Source organism: Lynx canadensis, chromosome B4, assembly GCF_007474595.2.
Source record: "Lynx canadensis isolate LIC74 chromosome B4, mLynCan4.pri.v2, whole genome shotgun sequence".
In the NCBI taxonomy this organism is placed as follows: domain Eukaryota; kingdom Metazoa; phylum Chordata; class Mammalia; order Carnivora; family Felidae; genus Lynx; species Lynx canadensis.
Genome location: NC_044309.1, coordinates 124,318,760 through 124,343,652, shown reverse-complemented (window position 1 = coordinate 124,343,652; position 24,893 = coordinate 124,318,760). Strand labels below are relative to the sequence as shown.

The 24,893-nt window shown below is 37.2% G+C and overlaps 1 protein-coding gene across 2 annotated transcripts in view; it reads left to right on the top strand.

The window, feature by feature from the left end:
- The window catches only part of SLC41A2 (solute carrier family 41 member 2), a 112,563-nt gene that overhangs the window by 19,010 nt on the left and 68,660 nt on the right, over positions 1-24,893 (top strand). For both annotated transcript variants that reach the window (XM_030320418.1, XM_030320417.1), the window contains exon 3: positions 18,551-18,658. In XM_030320418.1, the coding sequence (XP_030176278.1) occupies positions 18,551-18,658 (108 nt within the window). The remainder of the gene's footprint in view (positions 1-18,550; positions 18,659-24,893) is intronic.

Below are 24,893 nucleotides of genomic sequence, written 5' to 3'. Positions count from 1 at the left end.
TATTCACTCTCCCATGCTCGTGCTATAATGAATGCGCTTAGAAATATATTTACACTATTTTCATAGGCTAGATTTTAAAAATGGGATTGCTGGGAATTGGTAGGTGTATATGTTTAAAATTTTATTAGACACTGTCCTATTGACTTTCAAAATGTTTGTGCCAGTTTATAATCCTCTCAATATATAAGTACTTTCATTTTTCTATGTCCTTATCAATCTATGTTGAACATTCTTGATCCTTTTCATTTTTGGCAACTGATAGGAAAATGTTTGCATATTTTAATTAGCAACTTTTTAAAAAAGTAACTTCTTTATTATTAACGTTTAGTGTGTTTTCATATGTCTGTTGACCATTCTTAGTTGTTCTATGGATATTTCTTACGTGAATTACTTTTATGTATGTTATTCATTTTAAAAATGTATATGCTACTTATCGTTTTTAGGAGTTCTTAATGTAGTGTGGTTACAGAATTACCTATTCTATAATTATCTTTCTAAAGTAGTAAGTTGTTAAAATGTGACATTCTATTACTGTCAGTTTTCATTCATCAGTCAGAGAAAGAGTAACATGCCCTTGTCTTTCATTGCTTTCTCCCTAAAAGAAATCTCAGGTCATTTGTGACACTAAAAAGCTTTCAACAGATAATATTTTTATCTAAATGGAAAACATACATAAATAGGAACATAAGTTCCACCATCAGTTGGAGAAAGGATATAAAAAGAACCATGTTAAGAAGTATATTAAGGGGCGCCTGGGTGGCTCAGTCGGTTAAGCGGCCAACTTCGGCTCAGGTCATGATCTCGCGGTCTGTGAGTTCGAGCCCCGTGTCGGGCTCTGTGCTGACAGCTCAGAACCTGGAGCCTGTTTCAGATTCTGTGTGTCTCTCTCTCTGACCCTTCCCTGTTCATGCTCTCTCTCTCCGTCTCAAAAATAAATAAAAACGTTAAAATTTAAAAAAAAGTATATTAAATTTTTAAGGAATCTGACAAGAAAAAGAAATAAAAGACATTCAAATTGGTAAGGAAGAAGTAAAACATTCGCTATTTGAAGACGACATGATACCATATATAGAAAACCCTTGAGGGGTGCCTGGGTGGCTCAGTCAGTTGGGCATCCGACTTCGGCTCAGGTCATGATCTCGGGGTCTGTGTGTTTGAGCCCCACATCAGGCTCTGTGCTGACAGCTCAGAGCCTAGAGCCTGCTTCTAATTCTGTGTCTCCCTCACTCTCTGCCCCTCCCCCGCTCATGCTCTGTCTCTCTCTCTCTGTAAAAAATAAATAAACATTAAAAACAAAACCATTAAAAAAAAAAAAGAAAACCCTTGAGACTCCACCAAAACTTCTAGTACTGATAAATGAATTCAGTAAAGTCACAGGATACAACATTCATATACAGAAATCTATTGCATTTCTATACATTCATAATGAAATAGCAGAAAGAGAAATTAAGAAAAACAATCCCATTTACAGTTGTACCAAAAGTAATAAAATACCTATTATTAGACAACCAAGGAAGTGAAAGCCCTGTACTCTGAAAACTATAAGACGCTGATGAAAGAAATTGAAGATGACACAAACAAATGGAAAGATAGTCCATGCTCATGGATTGGAAGAACCAATATTGTTAAAGTGTCCATACTGCCTAAAGCAACCTACAAATCTTATGCAATCCCTATCAAAATAACAACAGCATTTTTCAGAGAACTAGAACAAATAGTACTCAAGTTTTTGTGGAAACACAAAGACTGAATAGCCAAAGCAATCTTGAAAAAGAAGAACAAAGCTGGTAGGTATCACAGTCCCAAATTTTAAGATATACTACAAGCTGTTTTGATTAAAACAGGGCACCTGGCTGGCTCAGTTGGTGGAGCATGCAACTCTTGATCTTGGGGTTGTGAGGTCAAGCCCCACATTGGGCATAGAGTTTACTTAAAAAAAAAGAAAAGAAAAAAAAGAATGGTACTGGCACAAAAATAGACACTTACATCAATGGAACAGAGTAGAGAGCCCAGAAACAAACCCATGCTTATATGGTCTATTAATCTATGACAAAGGAGGCAAGCACGTACAATGGGGAAAAGACAGTCTCTTCAACAAATGGTGTTGGGAAAACTGAACGGCCACGTGCAAAAGAGTGAAACTGGACCACTTTCTTACACCATACACAAAAATGAACTCAAATGGAATAAAGACCTAAATGTGAGTGAGCCCCGAAACCATAAAACTCCTAGAAGAAAGCACAGGCAGTAATTTCTTTGACATCAGCCATAGAAACATTTTTCTAGATATGTCTCCTCAAACAAGGGAAATAAAAGCAAAATTTAACTATTGGGACTACACCAAAATAAAGAGCCTTTGCACAGTGAAGGAAACCATCAACAAAACAAAAGGCAACTGAATGGGAGAAGATAGTTGTAAATGATATATCCAATAAGGAGTTAATATCCAAAATATATAATGAACTTCTACAACTCAATACCAAAAAATAGGCAGTGTACCTGAATAGACATTTTTCTGAAGAAGATGTACAGATTGCCAACAGACACATGAAAAAATGTCAACATTAGTAATCATCAAGGAAATGCAAATGAAAACCACAATGAGATATCACCTCAGACCTGTCAGAATGGCTAAAATCAAAACACAAGAAATAACAAGTATTGGTGAGCATGTGGAGAAAAAGGAACTCTCATGAACTATTAGTGGGAATGCAAATTGGTATAGGCATTGTGGGAAACATTATGGAGGTTCCTTAAAAAATTGAAAAGTAGAAACACCAAATGATTCAGTAATTCCATTATTGATGACATTTACCAAAAGAAAATTAAAACACTAATTCAGAAAGTTATATGCACCCCCGTGTTTATTGCAGCATTATTTACAATAGCGAAGACATGGAAGCAACCCAAGTGTTCATCAATAGATGAATTGATAAAGAAAAAGTGGTATATATACAATGGAATCTTACTCAGCCATGAAAAAGAATGAGATCTTGCCATTTGGAACAACATGGATGGACCTAGAGGATATGATGCTAAGTGAAATAAGTCAGAGAAAGACAAGAACAATATGATTTCACTCATACATGGAATTTAAGAAACAAAATGTACAAAGGAAAAAAAAAAGATAAAAAAACACTCTTGAATATAGAGAACAACTGATGATTACCAGGGGGAAGGTGGGTGAGGGAATGGGTGAAATGGGTGATAGGGATTTTAGAGTACGCTTATCAGGATGAGCACTAAGTAATGTATAGAATTGTGGAATCATATTGTACACCTGAAACTAATATAACATTGTATGTTAATTGTACATCAGTAAAAATGTTGGGGGGGGGGAACGAAACTTTGCAGGTATAATTAATTTAAAGATATTGAGATGGGGAGATTTTGTGGATTTTCCAGGTAGGTCTTTTTTTAAAAAAAAAAAATTTTTTATTTTGTTTACTTTTGAGAGGCAGAGAGAGACAGAGCGTGTGTGGGGGAGGGGCAGAGAGAGATGGAGACACAGAATCTGAAGCAGGCTCCAGGCTCTGAGCTGTCAGCACAGAGCCCGATGCGGGGCTCGAACTCACAAACCATGAGATCATGACCTGAGCTGAAATCAAGAGTTGGACACTTAACCCACTGAACCACCCAGGTGTCCTGATATTTTTTTCTTGATATACCAATTATTCTGAAGAAACACTCAATATTTAGCTCTAAAATGATAACATCTATACATCTGTAAGAATGATGTGTTGGAGTATAGTTTATTGGAATATTTATATAGGTTATATGTACATTCCTGTGGTGTAATGTTCATTTCTTGATACTATTCGCAATAACAGCACATGTATAATTAGTTTGTAATATTAAACTTTAGTGTTAAAAATTATAAAAACAGGGGCGCCTGGGTGGCGCAGTCGGTTAAGCGTCCGACTTCAGCCAGGTCACGATCTCGCGGTCCGTGAGTTCGAGCCCCGCGTCGGGCTCTGGGCTGATGGCTCAGAGCCTGGAGCCTGTTTCCGATTCTGTGTCTCCCTCTCTCTCTGCCCCTCCCCCGTTCATGCTCTGTCTCTCTCTGTCCCAAAAATAAATAAACGTTGAAAAAAAAAAAAAAAATTAAAAAAAAAAAAAATTATAAAAACAAATGTTTTGAAAGGTTTAATTTAAATATGCTTTTTAAAACTTTTTAATTGTGAAATTTAACATACAGAGTATACAAACCAAAAATGTACAACTCAGTGAATTTTTGTGACACAAACAACTATATAACTATCAGGTCAAGGAACAGGATCTTATCAGTACTTTTCTTTGTGCTCCCTTCTGATTGCTGCCCTTTATTCCTCATCACCAAAGGTAATATAGTGCTTCCTTGTCTTTATAAAGTGCATCATTAAACAGCATTGTTTGGTTTTACTTAATTCTTCTAAAACCTTATATAATGAAGTATAGAGTATCTAGTCCTCTGTGTCTGGTTTTTTTGTTCAACATTATGTAAGTTTTATGAAATTGTATTTCATTTATTTTTATTGTCATATCTAATCCAGTTATGAATATATCACAGTTTATTCATTCTGCTATTGATGCTCTTTGGTGTTTCCAGAGTCTGGGTGCACATGTGCGTGCATTTCTATTGTGTATATATATATATGTATGTAGAAATGGAATTTCTGTGTCTTAGGATATCCAGGCATTTAAATTTAGATATGTCAAATGATTGTACCAATTTACAGATTAATTAGCTGTGTATGAGAAGTCTCATTGCTCTGTATTCCTATTTACACAAGGTATCAGCAGTCTTTTTAATTTTAGAAATTCTGGTATTGGAAATCATGGGGGTTTTCCTCATGACTGATGTTGTTTATTGATCATTTATTTGGACATTAGTGATAAAGGGTTTTTGCCCATTTTATTATTTGTCTTTTTCTTACTGATTTATTAAGAATTATTTGTGTATTCTGGATACAAGCCCTTTAGTTATATGTATTAAAAATATCTTTCCTTCCTCTGCAGCTTACCGTTTTACTTTCTCAATGGTGTGTTTTGATGAGCAGAAATTCTTAATTTTGATATAGTGCCTTTTCCCTTACTTTTCCATGGCTTGTACTTTTCGTTTCTTGCTTGAGAAATCTTTCCATATTCTGTGGTAATTAAGGTATTCTCTTTAATTGCCTTCTTAAAGCTTTGCTGTTTTGCCTTTTACATTTAATTTTTTTTAATGTTTATTCATTTTTTGGTAGAGAGAGACAGAGCATGAGTGGGGGAGGGGCAGAGAGAGTGGGAGACAGAATCCAAAGCAAGCTCTGGGCTCCGAACTGACAGCACAGAGCCTGACGCGGGGCTGGAACTCATGGACTGTGAGATCATGACCTGAGCTGAAGTTGGACGCTGAACCAACTGAGCCACCCAGGCGCCCATTGCCTTTTACATTTAGATCATTCTCTCCCTGGAATAATTTTTTATAGAGAGTGTGAGGTAGGGATTGTTTTTTTTTTTTTTTTTTTTCTTTCCACATGGACTTCCAGTTGTGTCTGCACTATTACATAACCAAAATCTTTGCTGGCAATGAAGTACCCATTTATGTGCAGATGTGTTTCTGGGCTCTCTATTCTGCTTCTTTGGTGTATTTATGTTGTTTGGCATTAATATCACACTATCTTGATATCTAGTAGAGAATGTTCTCTCCATATTTTTCCTCAAAGTGCTTTGGTTATTCTTTTCCCTTTGCATTAAATGTACATTTTAGTATAAAAACTTGTCGGTTTCCACACAAAACAAAGGCATGTTGCAGTTGTGATTCAGATTGCATTGAATCTACAGATAATTAGGGGGAGAATTGATTCTTGATAATGCTGACTCTTCTGATACATGTACATGAAATAGCCCTCTCCGTTTATTTAGGTCATCTTTAATTTCCCTCTCTGATGTTTTATAGTTTCTGAGCACAAGTCTTTTATATTTTTTTGCTGGACTCATTCCTAATTATTTGATACTTTTTATGTTGTTATAAATGGTATAGTTCTTTAAAAAAAATTCATTTTATGTTTGTGTGTATCTATTGACCCTGTATCTAGCAATTTTGCTAAAATCACTAATATTAATAATTTATCTGGGACACCTGGGTGGCTCAGTCGGTTAAGCATCCACCTTCAGCTCAGATCATGATATCACTGTTTGTGAGTTTGAGCCCCGCATGTGGCTCTGTACTGACAGCTCAGAGCCTGGAAGTTGCTTTGGATTCTGTGTCTCCCTCTCTCTCTGCCCCTTCCCCACTCAAGTTCTGTCTCTCTCTGTCTCAAAAATAAACATTAAAAAACTTAAAAAAATAATTTATCTGTAATTCTTTTGGAATTACTTCATCATACCACCATATTATCTGTGAATAAGACAGTATTATTTCTTTCTAAACCTTATATATTTTATATTTTATTTACTTATTTATTTTTGTGCCATTCTGTACTGACTAGGACCTTCAAAGCACTATAAAATAGAAGTGCTGAAAGCAGGCTTATCTTGTTCCAGATCTCAGAGTGAAAGCTTTCAACAGTTCAGCATGAAGTATGGTGTTTGTTGTTGATTTTTGTAATATTCTTTATCATATTAAGGAAGTTTCTTTTTTAGTTTGCTAAGGCTTGTTTTAAAAATTATGAATGGGTGTTGAGTTTCATCAATATACTTTCTCTGTATTTATTGATAACATATGATTTTTTTCCTTTATTTATTGCTGTGTTGAATCATATTGGTTATTATTATTATTTTAAGTTTATTTATTTATTTTGAGAGAGAGAGAGGGAGAGAGAAAATCCCAAGCAGGCTCACCCTGTCACATGGAGCCCAATGTGGGGCTTGATCTCACAACGGTAAGATCATGACCTGAGCCTAAATCAAGAGTCGGAGGCTTAACTGACTGAGCCACCCAGCCGCCCCTTGAATTATATTGATTAAACCAACCTTACATTTCTGGAATAAGTATAACCTGGTCATGATTTATTGTTCTTTAATTTTGATTAGAATTCTGATTAATTTTGCTAATATTTTGATTGTAATTGGAATTGGGATTTTTGCATCTAAATTCATATGTAAGATGAGCCCATAATTGTCCTTCTCATAATGTCATTGGCAGTTTTCATTAAGGTAATACTAGTGTCGTGAATGAATTTGAAAATGTTCTCATTTTTCCTCCTTTGTTACGGTTTATGTCACTTTGTCATTGTTTCTTTCCTAAGTATTTGGTATAATTCCCTTATGAAGGCATCTGGGCCTCCCATTTTCTGTGTGGGAATGTTTTTATTTACAACTTGAGTTTCTTTAGAAGTCACAGGGCTAATCAAAATTTTCTATTTCATTTTGTGTGTGGTAAGTTTTTGTTTTTTTATTTTTAACCATTACATTCCTAGCAGGTTGAGTAGATTCTCGATAAATACTTGTTGAATAAAAGTTTAACAGTCACCATTTATTGAAGGTTTGCTATAGGCTAGGCACTACCATAAGCCCTTTACATACATCATCTTATTTTAATCCTTACAACTATAAGGAAAGTGTTATTGTCTCTGTTTTGTAAAATAAAATACTTCGTGATTAAGTGATAGAGCTGAGGGTTGGATCTTGGTCCAGATTCAGTATCTGTCCTCCTAACCACTATACATTATATAAATTTGTGCATGTGGAAACTTTTGTAATCCTTTAAGGGCTACATACCTCTGAAGTAATAGAGTTTAGGGACAGTTTTATGCAACTAAAATAGTAAAGTTTGTCTTTGGTGCTGTCTTAGTCTATTTGGACTGCTATAATGAGATGCTACAGACTGGGTGGCTTTAACATGAGACATTTAGTTCTCCAGTTCTGGAGGCTGGGAAGTCCAGAGTCAAGGTCCCAGGCTATTCACTTTCTGGTAAGAGCTCTCTTTGTGGTTTGCAGAGGGCTGCCTTCTCTGTGCCCTCACATGCTGGAGAGAGCAGGCTCCGGTGCCTCTTACTCTTCTTATTAAAGGCACCAGCCCTGCCAGATTAGGGCCCTGCTCTTATGACTTCGTGTAACCTTCGTCACCTCCTCATAAGCCCTATCTCCAAACACAGTCACATTGGGGGTTGGGGTTTCAACATATGACTTATGAGGGCGACGCAACTCAGTCCATAGCAGGAGCTGATGCATGTGCTGCCTCAGCTGGATTATCGAATTCAAGATAAGGAGTTAAAGAGCCATTAGTGTCTTAAGGCAGTATTCTTACATTCTAATATGTGACAGATGGCCAGTTAAGATAGACTGCTTGGCCATTATCTGCCTTCTCTTTAGTAGGACATCTACTCCCTGTTTTATTTAAGACCTGCTCTAGCCCTGCCTCTCTACTTTTTCCTTTTATTCTTTAATTATCAGTCAGCTTGGAGTTGTCAATTGATGTTTGCTGAGAAAATTTGCCAACATCACCTCTTTTGAGTTGAAGCAGTAATTCAAAGATTGAGTTGTATAGATATTTCCTCACTTTACAACTGAAGAATTTGAGTGAGGCTCAGAGAACCCACTCAGCTAGCAATTCCAATTTGGAATTTCTGCCCCAAAGTTTATGCCTTTCTGTAGTAGTGGGAAATACAAATACATAGATTATAGCTATAGTGTATGACGGAATATTTAAGTATCTTTAGAGGTAAAGAGAGTGCTGCTATAGGAATTCTACTGAAGTACCAAAAAGGCCCGTAGGGATACAGAATGCTCTTTTTACATATTCAAGCTTACCCCAAGGAGTAAGCCTTTGTCTCAGCCTAAACTACCTTTGTGTGCTTGTGATTTACAATATCACTTTATTAATCCTGGGCCCCAAATTAAAGAACTTGTAAAAGAGCATGGGAAGCACAATTATAGTGCCTGGGAGATCAATGGTCAGTAAATGGTGTAATATTAACAAATAACATTCATTGAATGTTCTTTGTCAGTATATCGTATTAGTTATCTGATGTTCAGGAGGACTCTGAGGTAGGTGATGTTATTTCCATTTTACGTACCAGGCTTAGATATTAAGTTATTTGCCTGGGGTCACACAACTGGTAAGTGGCTGAATTAAACCCAAGTTGGCTGACTGCAAAACTCATGTTTTTAATTATTATACTATCTCCTCACTGATGGGGGACATATCTTAATTTTGGATCACGTCTGTGAGTCAGAACTTTTTTGTTGTGGGAAATTGAAACCTATATATCCAGTTAATTTAAGTGATTAAAAAAAAAAAAGAATGCATTGTCTTTGGTAACTGGGAACAATACGTATACAGCCTACCTGAGATATAACTAGATCGGGGGCTTAATTTTATGATTACCTTCTCTCTGTCTATCTCTCATTTCAATTTCCGGTTTGTTTGTTGCCCACATTCTCTCCTGTTGCATATACCTCGTGATAGTTGTGGGGTCATATACTTTTAGTTTGTTTTACAAAAGGAAAGAATGAGCTGTTGTCTGTCTTCAGTTTGGAAAATTCTAAGGAATAATTGCCCCTGGAACCAGTCAGTGTGACTAGGGAGATAGAATAATATGATCAGCCCTGTTTGAGTTACACTTCTGTCTCAGGGGACAGATGGCCACTCAGATTGGCAATTTCACTAAAATCACAAAGAATACGAATTGAACTGCTTCTTAAGTAGGAGGGAGTGGATGTTGTTTCAAGGAAAATGGAGATGGAAAAGTGTGCAGAAGAGGCAGGAACAAAACCTTGCGTGTAGTGACTCCTCACATATAGGACTTGGCCCCTCCTTGGTCTTTCTGTTTATCTGAGTCAGTGGTTCGCAAAGTGTGCTCCCTGAACCACAGCATCAGCATCATCTGGGAATTTAGATACACAAATTCTTAGGCTCTATCCCAGCCCTGAATCAGAAATCTAGGGTGGGACCTAGCAAACAGTTTTTGCAAGCATTTCTGGTGATTTTGATGCGGGCTCGAGTTTGAGAACCACAAATCTAAAGTGATGTAAGTTCCCTTACTGCTAGTAAATGGAGTTGGGCGGGATAGGTAGGCCACATAGTCTTTGGTCCCACTTAAGTAGTGCCCAGTCCAGAAGACCAGACTAATGCCTTACATAGAGTAGACGTTCATTAATTCCTTGTGGAATGAATGAATGCACGAATGAAATAAAGCAAACTCTACTTTGTCATACAGATTCCTGAATTTTGATAATCAAATATAGAGTTTTAAATTATAGGATTCAGAACTGGAAATATCCCTAGATATTAGAAAGCACCCAGTCTAAGCTTTTCTTCCCTTGCTAAAAATAAGCAAATAGTTTTAAGTGATTTGCCCAAGAATATACAGGTAGTAGACAGCAGAGCCCTGTCTTGTGGATGAATCCTGTTCTCTGTATAACATGCTATGTGTGTATCTTGGATTGTCCATAGACTTAATCCATAGACTTGATCTCTGGATTATGTAAAGATTCTATAAAATGAGGTTAATGTTAGCTACCCGTCCATCTAAAAGAAATTTAAGCAAACTGAGCTAATACCTTTGTAACTACTAGTAATTCCTAGGTACATTTATACTTCTTATTAGAATATTATTGAAAGCTAATATCTGCCAAACCCGGAGATCCTATTATGTTTTATGAAGACAGTATTCTTGCAATGCTGAAAATATTCTTTTGAAATAGAGGGTAATATAGCTCTCAAGTATTCCTTAATTTATTACTACACTGCCAATACAGTGTGTGTGTTTTGGAATTCAGAGAGAATGATGCAATACCTAAGTTGTGTTTCTAACTTGGGACTCTGAGTTAGGGTTATCTTCCTGATATGGAAAGTAGAGCGGTCAGAGAGAAAAGGGATGCTTTGGTGAAGTTTTGTGGACACAATACCAGTGTTTTAAATGGGCAAAGAGAAGGTAAGGGGGCAGGATCAAGGCAGGATCACAAAGCTAAGAAGGCATCACCATGTTTGTCTCTCCTTATAAAGCATAGCTATAATTTTAGAGTTTGTCCTAAAGATAAAATACCTCTTTTAACATAGCTGTGATCCCAGAAAGGCACTAGCACTCTCTGCTGTAATGGTTCTGGTTGTTACTTAAAAAATAATACATGGCCTTTCACTTCCGGGAAGCTATACCTATCCTGCCCGTTAAGTCCGATAAAACAAAGCACATGCACGCGCGCGCGCGCGCGCGCGCGCACACACACACACACACACACACACACACACACACATCCTGGAAACTTGATATAAAACAAACCTAAGAAGATTCTCTAAAAGATGGAAAGAAGAAAGCAGCCTGGCTAGTCCCCTTTAGCTTCATATATCCCAGATTTGTAGCTAAAGAGGCCAACAACCTGGGAATGCCAACAGATGCAGACAACAAGAAAGGCCTGCTCTCTAAAGGACTAGGAAACGGGCAGCCTAGCAAGACTGAAACCTGGTAGGTAAGAATTGTCCTGCTCTAGCCAACCATGACAGAAAGAACTGTGGTCTCACCCATACACCCAGGGCAGCAAAGGTTCAGTTCAGGGCTTAGACTTCAACCTCAAGAGGCTGTAATGAACAACATGGATGTGTATGGAGGGTGTTATGCTAAGTAAAACATGCCAGATAGAGAAAGACGGATATGCATGGTATCACTTATATGTGGAGTAAAAAAAAAAAAAAAAAAGTCAAACTCAGAAACAGAATAATCGTTGCTGGGGGATGGAGGAAATGGAGAGAGATTGGTTAAAAGGTACAAACTTTCACTTATAAGATGAATAAGTTCTGAGGATTTCATGTATAGCATGGTGACTATCGTTGATAATACTGTACTGTATAATAATTTCTAAATAAGAGAGTAGGTCTTAAGCATTTTCACCAAAGAAAAGGTAACAGTTTGGGTTGGTGGATGTGTGAATTAACTCGATGGAGGGACTTTTCACAGAGCGTATGTGTATCAAATCATCGTGTTGTACATTTAAACTATATTACAGTTTTTTCAATTATACCTCAATCAGCCTGGGCGGGGAAGAGGCAGCAGTGAGATACCCCAACATTTCAGCCAGAGTGATATCAGAGAAGGGCACGTAGAGTGCCAGGACTTTCATTTAGGTAGCTAGTAATGACAGCCCGTGATAGAACTGAAAGGAGAAATAGAAAAATCCACAGAGTCTTCCACACCCTTCTCTCAATAATTGATAGAACAACTTGGTAGAGAATCAGCAAGGATATAGAAGGACTCAGCAACGCCACCAGCCAGTGAGATCTAGTTGACATTTGCAGACTACTCCACCTGAAAGCAGCAACACACATTCTGTTCAAACTGTTACAGATCGTATACCAAGAGAGACCATATCCCGGGCCATAAACCAAACCTCGACGAGTTTAAAATATTGAAGTCATTCAGACTGTGTTCTGTGATTGCAATGTAATCAAACTAGAAATCAGTAACAGAAAGAAAAAAGAAAAAATTCCAAATACTTGGAAACTAAACAGCATACGTTTAGATAATCCATGGTCAAAGGGGAAGTCTCAAAAAAAAATCAAAAACAAAACATTGAACTGAGTGAAAATGAAAATGTAACATCAAAATTTGTGAGTCACAGGTAAAGCAATACAGAGATGGACATTTATAGAACTAAATGCATACATTAGGATAAGGAAGAAATCTTAATAATTGAAGCGCTCATCTCAAACGTAGAAAAAGATGAGCAAAATAAGCCCACATCAAGCAGAAGGAAGATAATAAAGATAACAGCAAAAATCAATGAAATTGAAAGCAGGAAAGCAATAGAGAAAAATCTTTGAAACAATGGTTTCAAACGAATGGTTCTTTGAAAAGATCACTAAAACTGACGATCTGTGGCAAGACTGACAAAAAAAAAAAAAAAAAGACAAATTACCACTATCAGGATGAAATGGGAGATACCACTATAGATCCTGTAGATGTCAGAAGGATAATGAGGGAATACCACAAACAGCTCTGCAGTCATATGTTTTACAACTTATGCAAAGTGGACTGCTTCCTTGAAAAACAGAACTACCACAATGAACTCAAAATGAAATAGATAATTTGAACAGCTCTGGTTATGGCTCAGGTCATGATATCACGGTCTGTGAGTTCGAGCCCCGCATCTGTGCTCTGTGCTGTCAGTTCAGAGCCTGGCGCCTGGTTCGGATTCTGTGTCTCCCTCTCTCACTGCCCCTCCCCTGCTCATGCTCTGTCTCTCTCTGGTTCAAAAATAAGTAAAAACATTTAAAAAAAATTTTAAATATCTTAAGCAGAATTGACACTAATCCTTCAGGATCTAGGGCTAGGTAAAGATTTCTTAGACTCAATACCCAAAGCAGGATCCAAAAAAGGAAAAATGGATAAAATTTTTGCTCTGTGACTGACATTTTTTTATACATATATTAGAGAGAGAGAGAGAGAGAGTGAGAGGGAGGGAGAGGGAGGAAGGGAGGGAGGGAGAGCAGAATGGGCAGAGAGAATGGGAGAGAGAGAATCCCAAGCATAGCACACACAGAGTCTGATGCAGGGCTCAACCTCATGAACCATGAGATTTTGACCATAGCCAAAATCAAGAGTCAGGTGCTTAACTAACTGAGCCACCTGGGCACCCCTAAATGACCTTGTTAAAAGGGTCAAAAGCAGCTTTGCAGAGTGGAAGAAAATATTTGCAAATACATATCTGACAAAATACGACTATATAAAGAACTCTCAAAGCTAAACAGTTAAAAAAATGTAGAAAACTGGCAAAAGACAGAGACGTTTCACCAAAGAGTGTGTACAGATGGCAAATAAACATGAAATGTTTGATGTCTTTAGCCATTAGGGAAATGCAAGTGAGGATCTCTATGAGATATCACTACACACCTGTCAGAGTGGCTATAATAAAAATAGCAAAAATATGAAGTGCTGTTGAGCATGTAGAGAAATGGTATCACTCATGCATTGCTGATGGGAATTTAAAATAGAGCAGCTATTCTGGAAAACACCTTGACAGTTTCTTAAACACACACACACACACCCACACACTAACTAAAACTAAATGCTAACCATCATATAACCTAGCAATTGCATTCCTGAACATTTATCTCAGAGAATGAAGACTTCTATTCACACAATTCCTGTACATGACTGTTTGTAGCTGTCTTATTCATAACAGCCAAGAAGTGGATACAGCCCCAACAGTTGAATGGTTAAATAAACTTGGGTAAATCCATGTGATGAAATACTACTCCTCAACAAAAAGGAACAAAGTATTGCGTGCAACATGCAACATCCTAGATGAATCTTCGGAGCATTATGCTGAGTGAAAAAAGCCAACCCCAAAAGTTTATACTTCCTTCACTTGTGTAACATTCTAGAATTGACCAAATTATGGAATGAAGAAAGATTAGTGGTTGCCAGGGATTAAGAAGGTGTTGGGAGTGGGGAGAAATGGATGTGGCTATAAACGGGCAGCAGGAGGGATCCTTGTGGTGGTATCTTGACCGTATCAGTGCTAATATCCTGGTTGTGATATGGTTCACTATTGTTTTGCAAAATGTTACCATTGGGGGAAACTGGGTAATGGGTACATGGGATGTCTCTGAATTTTTTTTTTTATAACTGCATGTGAATATATAATTATTTCAAAATGAAAAGCTTAATGAAATTGTATATTTGATAAAGCATATTTAAACTGCATGAAAGAATATATAATGGAGAAAGTAGTCTCTCTCTGCCTGTATGTGCCTTTCTCCTATTCCCTTCCTTAGCACCATTACTTTTTGTTCTGTGCCTCCTTCAATAGACATCAAGTGTGGGGTGTGTGTGTGTGTGTGTGTGTGTGTGTGTGTATTTGCCAGAGACACAAACAATGCTCTGTTCACCTTGCTTTTCTTAGTTTATCCTTATGTAGGTTCACAAAGATTTACCAAATTCTTCTCCAGCTATGTCATGCTCTATTGCAAGGATGCATCATTTTATATTATTTTTCTACTAAGTTACCTAATGAGGGGGATTTCAGTTGCCTCAAATCTTTTGTTATTATGAACAATGATGCGGTAAATTCATCATATGTATGTATTTAAACTCATGTTCACGTTTATTTGTAGGATAAAATCCTTGAGGTAGAGGTTTGAGTTGAAAATTATGTTCATTTTATATTTATATATTTATATTTATATTTAAGTTGCCCAATTCCCCCAAAGAAGTTAAACCTTAACATTCTCCCCAGTAGTGTCATAGAGTGCCTATTTCCTTATACTCTTCCCAACGGAATGTTATCCAAGTTTTCGATCTTTACCAATCTCACAGATGAAAATTTATCACCTTTTATTTCGCATTTATCTGATTATGTATGAGATTGGTCATTTTGTCATATGTCTGAAAGTGAATGGATTTAAATTTTTTTTTTTTTAAATTTTTTTTTTTTCAACGTTTATTTATTTTTTTTTGGGACAGAGAGAGACAGAGCATGAACGGGGGAAGGGCAGAGAGAGAGGGAGACACAGAATCGGAAACAGGCTCCAGGCTCTGAGCCATCAGCCCAGAGCCCGACGCGGGGCTCGAACTCACGGACCGCGAGATCGTGACCTGGCTGAAGTCGGACGCTTAACCGACTGCGCCACCCAGGCGCCCCTGGATTTAAATTTTTTTATGTTTTGGTTTATTTTTTGAGAGCGGGAGGGGCAGAGAGGGAGGGGGACAGAGGATCTGAAGCAGGCTCTACACTGATAGCAGTGAGCCCGATGTGGGGCTTGAACTCACTAACCATGAGATCATGACCTGAACTGAAGTTGGACACTCAACTGACTGAGCCACCTAGTTGCCCCTGAATAGGTTTAGTTTTAACTAAATCAAAATAAGAACCAAACTTCTCCAGATTTGGAGTATGTATGTTTCTTAAAATTGCATCAACTTCTTTTACCAATTAGACTTTTTAAAACTTTTGCTGTTTATTTGGTTTACTTATGTATTTTAATGTTTATTTATGGGGGGGAGGGGCAGAGAGAGAGGGAGACAGAGAATCCAAAGCAGGCTCTGCACTGACAGCAGAGAGCCTGATGCAGGGCTCAAACTCAGGAATGGTGAGATCATAACCTGAGCTGAAGTCAGACACTTAACTGACTGAACCACCCAGGAACCCCTAAAATTTTGCTGTTTATATTAAAGTTAGGACTCTGTGGATCTGTTCCTCAACTTATTTAATTATTATTATTTTTTAAGTTTCAATTTTGTTTTTCCTCTTGACCATTAAAAGATTTTTAGGTTTTGAGTCTAATGCATATGTACAAGCACTCTGACATTACAATTGATTGTGTGAGTACTTCGCTGAGGTTCTGGATGTTGACAGAAGTCCAAAATTAGGTAAGATTAGACATTGATTTCCTTTAGGGTAAGTTCTTGTGGAGAAGTTTAGGGATTCATAAATATATATAGCCTCGGAGGTCATGTCTTTATTATGGCAAAAATTTTTAAGTATATGAATTTTTTTTTCCGCATTACCTCCTGCCAGGAAATTAACTGGTAATATATCTTGGTGTTATATAGCTAATAAACTTTCAATATTGCTCCCCATTACTATGTACAGGTACAGTCCTAAGCACAACCATATGAGGTAGGTTCAATTATGTCCCTATTTTATTTTTTTTAATGCTTATTTAGTTTTGAGAGAGAGAGAGACAGACAGACAGACTGTGAGCTGGGGAGGAGCAGAGAAGAGAGGGAGGCACAGAATCCGAAACAGGCTCCAGGCTCCGAGCTGTCAGCACAGAGCCCAACGTGGGTCTTGAACTCACGAACCATGAGATCATGACCTGAGCTGAAGTCAGATGCTTAACTGACTGAGCCACCCAGGTGCCCCTCAATAATGTCCCTGTTTTAGATGAAGAAAGTAAAGCATAATTTTGCCCAAGTTACATAGTACAAGTCATTGACTCAGAATTTCACCCAGGTATCTGAAGCCTTCCCTTTGACTAAAGTTCTGCACAACTTCTCACTAACCTCATCATATATCCTAAGTGCTGTCTCTGGACACTCCAGGGTTGCTGTGGGATTTTTAAAAAAAATTTAAAGGAAACACAGTGACATCTCTTGGACACTTTACAGACTCAAGGTGGTTTAATACTTCAACATTACATCACACAACATTTCTCTTGATGACTAGATTTTCAGTGGTGCTGTGAAAAAAAGCAAGTGTCACACAAAAACCAATACAGAACAAGAAATGAAGATGGTAGTTTCCAATTCCAAGGTTTGAGAAGTCATGCAGTGACCCACAGGTACACACACCCAATTAATAAGTAATTATGATGGTATAACATAAAATATTATTTTTTCAATATAATTGTATTATTTCTACAAATGGCTAGTAAATTGTTAGGAGGTAAATATTCACTAAGTTTTTTGGACCAACTACTTCATAAATAGGACTGTTGGTATTTCTTTTGGCCTAGGGGTACCATGAAAACTGAGAAAGTTTGGGAACTTCTAGACACATGCCTCTGCAGGTGTAGGGAAAAGAATGTAGAATTTATTTGGCACGGGATAGGAAATCAATCATTGCTCGTTCTTATTATATCAATGCTAAGGTGTTAGTGACTTCATAGGGTTTCTCGTGGGAGTATTTGATTTGAATTGAACTTGGAAAGAGTGGGAGTAATCAAAAGAAGTATATCCCAGTAGATACAATCTGTGATGACGTGAAGGAACTAGACTGATAGAGATATTCGGATAGTATTCTGGTGTTTCCAAAATTAAGTCATATAGGTAGGTATCTTAAAATTACGACCTAGGTAAAATGTGCTCCTGAATTATGTCTGATTTTTTAAGAATGGTACCTATCGTAGGTTTGTTGTAGCTTAAATGAGTAAGCCTAAGGAACAGTGTCTGGGCACATAACAAGCCATCAGTGAATGTCAAATATTGTTTTTGTTTTTCAGTCCATAAAGTCTCTCAGTGCCACAGTCACCTCTTAATAGCATTAGTAAAATAGCAGATTTTGCTATTAAGGGATTTGTGTGGGTTTTTTTTCTAATTTCCAATGTAGTGCTTTTTAAATGATCCTATGCTCTCTTGCCTCACACCCTAAAGTGGGTACCACAACATGGAATGACTCAGAACTCCTGACGTCCAATCTAGGTCTCGTCTTCTGGCCTTGGGAAAATCATTGAACTTCTCTGAGTCTTTATTTCTTCAACTGTGAAATTAGATAATAATATTGCTGTAATTTTCCTGTGGAGTTGTTGTAGTTAGTGTTGGAACCAAGATTCAAATCCAAATGTTCTGGTTCTTGAGTCTGCTCTCTTAACTACTGGTTACACTGACTCTTGTCCTCATTAAGGGATAAAGCAAAATGTAAGGGCATCAGACTTGTGTGGCAAGCTAGAGTTATTTGGGGATGTAGTGACTGCATCGACTATCACTCCCAATTTAACTAAATCTTCTAAAGCAACTCAAGGCTCCAGAGCTCTGGAGAATAGGGTTAAGCTAAATGTTCACTCATTAAATGACTTGTGTTGTCATTCAATATGTGGATGCAACATTGGGAAAGATGGCGGAGATTTTTAGAAATGTCCTTTATCTAAAGTGTTTTTGACAGGGTGTCAGAAAATTCTGTTTGTTTTGTTTTTGTTTTTTTCTTGCAGCACTGGGAGGTGTTCAAAAAGGTAACAGAAGTTTTCATTTTAGTTCCTGCACTTCTTGGTCTCAAAGGAAACTTGGAAATGACATTGGCATCCAGATTATCCACTGCAGTAAGTTTTTTCCTACTTCTAAGTATATATATTACCTATGCTGTTTCTTTCTGTGAAGGAGAATTTGTACCAGGAAATTTTTTTTTCCTCTATCTGATAAATTTCTGGACCTCAGGGATATGATAAGTGGTAATGCCTGATATGATACCCTGAAAGTTCTCTGGGTTGGCTAATTTGCAAATTATAGACCTTCATTTATCCTGAGGTAGTATACTTGCCTCATTTTACTCCAGGGCATTCTGGCAATTATCATCAGTGCTTCAGACATGGGACAAATCAGATATTGAGATTCTTTATGGTTCAAAGTTCGGTTGATTGGTATTTATACCTTTTGTGATTATAAAAGTAATACAAACTTATTGCAAAAACTGAAGAAAAGGGAAAGATTATAAAGAAGAAAATTTAAAACCACCTAGACATAGTCATATATTAATATTTTGGTATAGATCCATCTATACCTATACATCATTAGGTATATCAGAGTAGATACATACTGTATATTCTAAAAAAGAACAGTAATCGTATATTTTGTCTCTTAAAATCTATGATATCCGTTTTAAGATATATGCTGATCATCTTTCCACCTCAATGAATATACACCTATGTCATTTTTATTGGCTATGTACTTTCTGTTATATAGCTCTCCTATAGTTCAGTCTAGCATCTATTTTTGGATATATAGGCTCTTTATGATGTTTTGCTATTATAAACAATGTTATAATGAATAATTTTATACAGACAGTTTTGCATTCTTTTATTTCTTTGGGGCAATTTTAGGATTGTAATTAAACTGTTCAGAAAAAAAAAAGGCATTCTTTCAAGGCCTTAGCTACATATGCTAAATTGTCATCCAGAAAGGTTAAACATTTAAAAAAACACTGCCACTAACAGGGTTCTGATTTAATTTTAGAAGCCTAAAAGGGCATTACTTTCTCACTGTAACATTTGTTGGAGTTTCACCATCGTGCAACCAAATTATGTTGATTAAAATCACATAACTAGTGAGGTTCATTTCAGTGAACCATCTACCCGTTTAATGTTAGTCAAAAATTAAGCCTTCAAAAGGTGTTACTAATTGCATTGCCTTTAGTATATGAAGTTGGGTTTGTTTGTTTGTTTGTTTGTTTGTTTAAAGATGCTACAGCAGGGGCGCCCGGATGGCTCAGTCAGTTAAGCGGCCGACTTCGGCTCAGGTCATGATCTCACGGTCTGTGAGTTCGAGCCCCGCATTGGGCTCTGTGGTGACAGCTCAGAGCCTGGAGCCTGTTTCAGATTCTTTGTCTCCCTCTCTCTCTGACCCTCCCCTGTTCATGCTCTGTCTCTCCCTGTCTCAAAAAATAAGTAAACGTTAAAAAAAAAAAAAAAAAAAAAAAAAAGCTACAGCAAATGAACCCATCTATGAACTAGGGGGAAAATTTTGCGTATCTAAAGCCTGAACAACTGTTGGTGATGGGAGTACTCTCTCCTGTTCCTTCCCTCCCCCCATTTCTCCCCCAGGCAACTGTAAGTTCCCTAAGGTTTCCTGAGGAAAAAAAATGCTTGGAAAGGAGATAAATGCATGGCATTAAATAATGTTTTATTAACATTATTGGCTTGCTCAGTTGAGAGAAAGTGCTGCATATGCCCTATGGAACCTTCTAAGCTCCCTGTTATATATGAAAGGTCATATAGCTAAACTCTGCCCAGGACCATAATGAAATATTGGGTATTAGTGTGCTCTCATAATGTGCCAGGACTGTACTAAATGCCTACAAGGGTATCTTATAGCAACCCTATGAGATAAACACTATTATTCCTGTTTATACAGGAGGAACTGAGGCTTAGAACAGTTGAGTAACTTTCCCGAAGACACAGAGCTAGAATATAATGGAACACCTCACATTCCAGAACATTCCCTTTTACTTGCACAGGATAACTGAGTCAAGAGTTTTAAAACCAATAAATAACCTCAGTAACAAATACCTGATAGTCTCCTCTGCATCCTCCTCAAGGATGCTCTCCTGAGGGCTTGGTCTTAGCACCAATATACGATATTTTTTGTTACTTAATATTTTAAAACTTTGATATTTATTATTTCTCTTAATGTTTTAATCTTAGAGAGAGAGAGAAAACATGCGTGCACAAGTTGGGGAGGTGCGGAGAGAGACAATCTTAAGCCATGCTGAGCATGGAGCCCAATGCGGGGCTCGTTCCCATGACTCTGAGATCATGACCTGAGCTGAATTTAAGAGTTGGATGCTTAACCGACTGAACCGCCCAGGCACCCATGTTATTTTTTTAAAGTATTAAAGATACAGTCCTGTTACTTATTTCCGTAATTAGTTGGTGAGCTAGAAACGTCTAGGGGTATCAGCCAGTCAGATACTAGCCAGACCTTGGTAGATTTGTTTGGGCAAATTCACTTTAGTCTATAATTTTTCATATCATCATTATAATGATTGAATATTAAAGGAACTGGAGAATAATAGAAATGAAGCCTCTTTGGACTGGAACATAAAAGTATAAAGTGACCTTGGAACATCTTGTGGTGGCAGAAGGTAAAATGCTAACCAAAAATAATTGGGGGGAGTGACTTGGTGTTAGCTGAATATTGATTTTCACACTTGGAATGTGTGTCCGTTATACCTCTAGCTTTTGTCTTAAAAAAAAAAAAAACTTTTATGTAGTTTTACCAATGTTTTAAGAGTTAGTGAAATTATATACATGTAGTCCGTCTGCCAGCTTTTCCCAGTGATCTACATTTGCATTATGTTTTAAGAACCGGTAGGTCAGCAAGGTAGAACTCAATCCAAGAGGCTTCTTGGCAAGACAGGGGAATAAAGAAGAGGTCTTGAAAAACAGAACTGGCAACAGTTAAAGGAAAAGAAAATCGTTACAATGAGAGTTAAAAGGTAGCTCTAGTTTCATTTTGTTGGAAAATGAACTTCGTTCTGATAAATATAGTTAGGCACCCAAACTTTTAAGCAACTTGATAACTTAGCCCGGAAAACTGAAATTTTGGCTAGCTTATCTCAAAGAAAATATTTCTAAAAGCAACATTCTTGAGCACTCTCCAGTATTTGTTTAGATTCAGATAATAGCTTAAATGTTACTCCATTTTGAAATAGGCCATGCTGTGGAGAATCTGCTTAAAAAGGAATTTGCTGCAAATTAATTTCTGTGTAATTTGGTCACATATTACCATTAATACTGCCTAAAGGTGAATTTAATCTTAATCTTTTAATTTGAACTTTAGTTTTTTTTGTTGTGGCATTTATATTTTATGGTAGATACTTCCATCAAAAGTCTGGTTACATTTATTTGTTCATATTTAAGAGAGTGGAACTCCAAAGCTGATTAGAAGCAGAGCCCATGGGAGGAGAGTATCAACCCATGTCTTCGCTGAGTGAGCTAGCTGCACTTTTCTTTGGGGGGGTAGGACTGCAGTTGATGTCTTCCACAGATCAGGAATTTTGTCACTGATTATAAGATATTTGAGTTGCAAAATGAAGAGATTACCTAGTTCTCTAAGTAATGAAAATACCATAAACTAGATGAGTATAACATGTTATCATAGCTTGAAGCCATGAGTTACTACTTTTCCATCTACTAATGTGTTTTACTTTTATTTTTTATTTTTATTTTTTTGGTCAAAAAATGTTAATAGCAACTTTATTCATAATGGCTCTAAACTGGAAGCAACACAGATGTACTTTTATTTTTTGAGGCTAAGAATTTGAGATAGGCATGGCCTAGTCAGTGTTAAAGGCCAGAGGCAGGACTGTCGATATGTTAGATCAGTGGTTCTCAAAGTTAGCAACTTTGGTTAGCAACTTGTTGGAAATGCAAAATCTTGGCTCCACCCAGAAGCTGCTGAATCAGAAACTCTGGGGGTTGGTTCAGCAATCTGTATTTTAACCAGTGATTCTGATATACATCAAAGTTTGAGAACAACACTGCATTAATGAAGAGGATAGAAGCCAATGGGCCTGGGATCAAGTGGGAGAAAGGAAAAATAACAGGGCGTGAGATCACCTTGTGGGCCTTTGTAAGGACTTTGCCGACTGTGGGAAATGGGAAGCCATTGGAAGGTTTTAAACAGAGGAGTGCTATGATATGATAGATATTTCAACAGATTATCTTGACTGTTGTGTTGAGACAGAGCTATAAAGGGCCAAGGACTAAAACAGAGACAAGTTAAAAGTCTGTTGCCATAATACAGGCTGGAGGCGATGCTGGCTTGGATCAGGGTGGTAGCAGTGGATATAGTGAGACATAGTTGGAGTCCAGAACTAATTTTCAGAGAGAAATGACAGAATTGGCTGATGGATTAGCTGAAATTAAGTACTGGGAGTAGTCACTTGAAAATTTCTCAGGATTTGAGAGATGGAAAATTCGTAGATGGAAAAGTAGTAGCTCATGGCATCAAACTATGATAACATGGTATATTTACCTAGTTTATGGTGTTTTCATTGCTCAGAGCATTTGATCTCAAGTGGTAGGGGGAGTGTGTTACCATTCTTACAGAATGCTAGAGAATCATTGCCAGCTATATTCCAATCCTGATACTCCATCAACTGTTAAAGCCACTCTAGGTTAAAGCCTTCTTGAAAGCAGAGTACCCAAAGCCTCACCTTTGATAGACTCTTCACTGACTATTCTGTACTTAAAATTTTTATTACTCTTGACTTTGAGACCCCACACTGCGGTGTGGACTCTTTCCACTTCTTTCATGGCATCTTCTTAGTCTATTTTTTTTTTGGTTTCTTTTTCTTTGCTCATCTTCTTGATTTGAGCTTTTCCTGAAATATTAGTACCTTGTTTTTGTGTTTCTGTCAATAATTTCATGTATGCCACCCCTGCCCGTACATTGCTAACTCTCAGATCTGTACCTCCAGCCTCTTTCCTGATCACTACAGCTGAATTTTCAATTGTCTGTACCCTCACTACATTCAAAAGTAAACTCATTACCTTCTCTCGCTCCAACTGTGCTTTCTGTATTTCTTATCAGTTTATTAACATTACCAATCACTATCCCTCTTCTATCCAGTTAATGTCTAGGCTGTCCATTCAACCTATGAAATCCCTCTCCCCTTCCCTTTATGCCCCACCTGCCACTACCTTAATTCAGTTGTCAATTGTCTCTAAATGGGACTGTTGTGGCAGATTCCTACCTGAACTCCCTGGTTCCAGGGTAAAAAGTCAACGATGTTTGTTTGTTTGTTTAACTTAAAACAAGTACTATTTGAAAGTCAGCCTTTTCATCTATGGTCAAAAAATAATTCTTTTAAAAATTTTACAATTTTCTTGTGTAGTATTTATTTTCAGTTATAAAAGTAGGAGTAAGGGGCACCTGGGTGGCTCAGTCCTTCGAGTGTCCAACTTCAGCTCAGGTCATGATCCCACAGTTCGTGAGTTTGAGCCCCTCATCAGGCTCTGTGCTGACAGCTCAGATCCTGGAACCTGCTTCGGATCTGTGTCTCCCTCTCTCTGCCCCTAAGCCACTCACATTCTGTCTTTGTCTCTCTCAAAAAAAGTAAACATAAGAATAAATAAATAAATAAATAAAAGTAGGAGTAAAAATCATTATAGCTGTGGCAGGCAAGTCTGTGATTACTTTAATCTTTTTGCTCCATTAAAGAGTCTTTTCTCATTTTTATCATTGTCTGCCGGAGAATCAGGATAAATGAACTTATAGGATTATAAGGAAAGCTTTGTGTAAGTATAAAGATAGAGAACCTAAAACATAAGATATCAGATAGAGCCTACTCACTCAATCGTTGAAGGGCAGTTGTCTTTAAAACTTGTTATTATAGGGGCGCCCTGGTGGCTCAGTCAGTTGAGTGTCCGACTTTGGCTCAGGTCACGATCTCACAGTTAGTGAGTTCGAGCCCCATGACAGGCTCTGTGCTGACAGCTCAGAGCCTGGAGCCTGCTTCGGATTCTGTGTCTCCCTCTCTGCCCCATCCCCACTCATGCTCTGTCTCTCTCTGTCTTAAAAATAAATAAAACATTAAAAAAATTTTTTTTAAAAACTTGTTATTCTATAAAGGTAAAGGTTAAATGTTACCAGATAAAAAGATATTTCAATAAAAAGGTTTTCTATTTTAACAAGGGAGATATAATAATGATGAATTCAAATCAACTTTATCATGCCCTCTTACCTGAGTCAAAATTTGTCTCTAAATTATAATGATTAACTTGAATAATTTTTCCTGGATTTTTATCTTTTCAACAGTAGATATGTATTATAGTA